This window comes from Cebus imitator, unplaced genomic scaffold (genome assembly GCF_001604975.1).
Source record: "Cebus imitator isolate Cc_AM_T3 unplaced genomic scaffold, Cebus_imitator-1.0 Scaffold394, whole genome shotgun sequence".
In the NCBI taxonomy this organism is placed as follows: Eukaryota; Metazoa; Chordata; class Mammalia; order Primates; family Cebidae; genus Cebus; species Cebus imitator.
Genome location: NW_016107709.1, coordinates 1,376,761 through 1,380,716, shown reverse-complemented (window position 1 = coordinate 1,380,716; position 3,956 = coordinate 1,376,761). Strand labels below are relative to the sequence as shown.

General features: G+C 33.6%; 1 protein-coding gene across 1 annotated transcript in view; it reads right to left on the bottom strand.

Annotated features, from left to right (window-relative positions):
• Positions 1-3,956, bottom strand: part of KIF27 (kinesin family member 27) — a 77,945-nt gene that overhangs the window by 55,977 nt on the left and 18,012 nt on the right. The window contains exon 4 of the mRNA XM_017508526.2: positions 3,558-3,701. Coding sequence (XP_017364015.1) covers positions 3,558-3,701 — 144 coding nt within the window. The remainder of the gene's footprint in view (positions 1-3,557; positions 3,702-3,956) is intronic.

Genomic DNA, 3,956 nt, shown 5'->3' with positions numbered 1-3,956 from the left:
AAAAAAAAAAAAAAAAAAAAGCAGCAGCAAGTTTATAGCCAGGCGTGGTGGTGGGTTCCTAGAATCCTAGCTACGTGGGAGGATGAGGCAGGAGAATCGCTTGAGCCTAGGAGGCAGAGGTTGCAGTGAGCTGAGACTGACACAGTGAGACTCTGTCTCCGGAAAAAAAAAAAAAAAGGAATTACTTCCAAAAAGTTTGGATCTTTCTATTTATCTCAGGAATTTTTAAGGCTTCCCACCTAGTGGCAACTGAACACTCCTGATACCAACAAAAAGTGAGTTGTCAGGTTGCTGGATAAATGAGGTATAAATATGAAAAAATTAGTAGAGTTCCACATACCAACAATTAGGAAATCAGAAAAATGAAATTTTTAAAAGATACCATTTACAGTGACAGAAAAAAATCAAGTACCTAGAAAGAAATCTACAAATTATTTGCACTATTTCTGCACCAAAAAATGTAGGCCATTACTGAGAAAAACCAGACTAAATACAAGTAAATAGAAACTATACCATGCTTATGAATTAAGAGACTCAATCAAAATATATTCATTAATTCTAAACAGATATATAAATGTAATTCAGTGTTAATTAGTGAATTAATGTTAACCAGCTTGATGGAACGTATACATACATCAAAACATTACATTGTATCCTAGAAACATACACAATTATTATTCGACCATGAAAAATAAACGAAAATAGCATACCAAGTGAAAGAAGTCACACACAAAGGCCACTTACTGTATGATTCCAGTTATGTGAAATGTTTAGAATAGGCAAATCTATAGAGGTAGAAAGTAAAGTGGTTTTTGCTAGGGGCTAAAGAAAGGAGGAAAATGAGGAGCAACTGCTAATGGATACAAGATTTCATTTTGGGGTGATAAAAATATTTTAAAATTAGATGGTGTGATGGTTAGACAATTCTGTAAATACACTAAAAAAATCATTGAATTGTATATTTGAAAAGCTGAATTCTACAGTATGGGAATTCTATCTCAATAAAATTATTATTTAAAAATGTTTAAATTAAAATAAAATTTATATGGAACATCCAAGACATCTGGAAAGTGAGGAGGGAAGGAGACTAGCAGAAGGCCTTGCTCTACAAAATATCTAGACTTATAAACCTACAATAAATAATAAATGTGATACTGGCTAAAGGACATACAAATCAACCAACACAATAGAAGGCCAAGAAATAGACAAGAGATTCATGCACAAATGGACCTTGATTTATGATAAAGATAGCACTCAAAACAGTTGTGAAAAGATGGTTTCCAATAAATGTTGCTGGGACAAATGAGTATCTCTATGTTTAAAAAATGAAATTTGATCTTTATTTTATCCCATACACAGAAATCAATTCCTGAAGGACTATACAGCTAAATATGAAAGGCAAAACAATAAGGCTTCAGAAGATAATATAGAAAATATCCTCAGAGGAAACAAGTGGGAAAAGGAAAAGCTTACTAGAGAACAAATATCACTAACCATAAAGAAAAAGACTGATAAATTTGATTACAGTAAGAACTCTTCATCAAAAACACCACTGAGAGTAAAAAGGAAGCCACAGAAAGAGAAAAATTATCTGCAATCATACCCAGAATATACAACAAGAACTCATACCCAGAACATATAACAAACTTCTACAAATTAATTTAGAAGACAGGTAACTCAATAGAAAAACAAGCAAGAGACTTGAATGAGTACTTCACAAAGGAGGATATCCAAATAGCCAAAAACCTATGAAAAAAAAAATGTTCAACCTCGCTAGTCATCAGGGAAATGCAAACTAAAACCACAATAAAATGATGCTACATATCTACCAGATTGGCTAAGATTTAAAAATTAACAATAACAAATGTTGAGAAGCATATGGAACAGTGGGAATGCTCACATAGTGCTGGGTGGGAGTGTAAAATGGAAAACAATCCAGTATTACCTACAAAAATTGAAGATACACCTATCCTATGACCTAGCAATTCAACTCCTAGGCATGAAATCTGAAAGAAATGTGTGTGCATCTCCACCAAGAGACACTGAAAATTCATGAGAAAATTTCATAGAAAACCACAAATGTCCATCAAACAGTAGAACAGAAAATAAATTGTGGTATAGTCACACAATAAAATCCTATGTAGCTATCAAACTAAACAAACCACGGTTACACATTATAGATAAAATATTAGAATTTACAGAAAACGTATTACCATTAAAAAGTGGATGAAACATAACAATGTTCAACAAAACCAGTCAGATATTGAATAATGTATACTGAATAGATTAAGAAAAATTCCAAAAACTAAACTGTAGTGTTTAAGGATACATATTTAGATAGTAAAACCATAAGAAAAAGCAAAGAAATGATTACCATGTAAGTCAAGAGAGTGGCTCTCTTTGAGGAAGAAGGAGGAACAGTGACTATAAGGAGGCACTAAGAATTTTGAGGCATTGGCAGTTAGCAATTTCTTGACCTGGTGGTGGTTACCCAGCCGTTCTCTTTGTGATAATCGCTGAATAATATGTATTGTTTTGTATATACTTTAGTTTTACATTTTTTAATTATACAATTATGGCCATGCATGGTGGCTCATGCCTGTAACCAATCTCAGCACTTTGGGAGGCTGAGATGGTAGGATCATTGAGCCCAGGAGTTTGAGATCAGCTTGAGCAACACAGTGAGAACCCGTCTCCATGAAAAAATCAGAAAATTAGCCAGGTATCGTGGAGTGCACCTGTAGTTGCAGCTACCCAGGAGGCTGAGGTGGAAGGATCACTTGAGCTCAGGAGGAGCTGCAGTGATGAGCTCTGATTGTGTCAGTGCACACCCACCTGAGCAACAGAGATCCTGTCTCAAAACAAACAAAAACAACAACAAAACACAATTAGAAGGGTTAAAAAAGAAAACAAAAATCAAATAACATGAAAATCAAAATCTGATATGTCCTGAATCAGATTATTTCTCAGGTCATTAGTTATTCCCCGATAGGAAGCTAAAGGCTTTAAATGATATTAACTATTTGGGGTGATGGGAGAAGCCACAGCCAGGGAGTATAATATTTAGAGGCATACTATGTTATACTACAGACATATCCATGTAAATAATAGGAAAGCTAAGACAGAAAATTTGAAATAGTTAAGCAAAGTTAAAAAGCAAATCACTCACAAGGTATAAGAGGATAACTTAAACACAATTTAAAGTTTAAATTATGTATTTACCTTTCAACTCCTAACAATATTGCATTGCCTATATTACCCTGGCAAACAACAGGAGGGAAAAGTATGGAAAAATGATAACCATAATATGATTTATAAATTAATTTCCTGAGTATTATCTTTACATTTCTAAAACCAAAGTCAAGCTAACAATAAAAATGTTTTCATTTAAGTAGATTTAAGGGAAAAGCTAATAATTCTTTCAGGTGCCTATGTTCAGAATTCTTCAAATGAACATACTTTTTTTAAGTTCCCACTTAGCATTTAAAATGCTACTGTGTTTAGTGAGGTACTATTTCAAGTAAATCTACAGAGACAGATACGTTAAGAAACACTACCTGCAATCTATTCACTTTTTGTGCTTCTTTCAAAGACACAGCATGCCCTTTGTTTTCCTGTACCATCATCTGCACTTGATTCTTCAGCTCCTTCACCTCCAATTCCTTCTGATTAAATACTACTTCATCAGCAGCGAGAGCATACTAGTGGGAAAAGAAGGCACAAGTGACATTCACCATGGAAAATTACCAAGGAATCCCATATAATAACACAAAAAAGATGATTTGATTATACATTGATGATGTCTCACAAATTTTTTTTTTCATTTTCAACTTTTTCTGATTTCTTTCTAAGAAAGGCAGAAATAGTTGAGAGAACCTATCATTGCTACAACATAGGAATTCATTACCATGAAGACAGGAAGATTTTCCTGAGACAGATAGATTGATTGATTGATT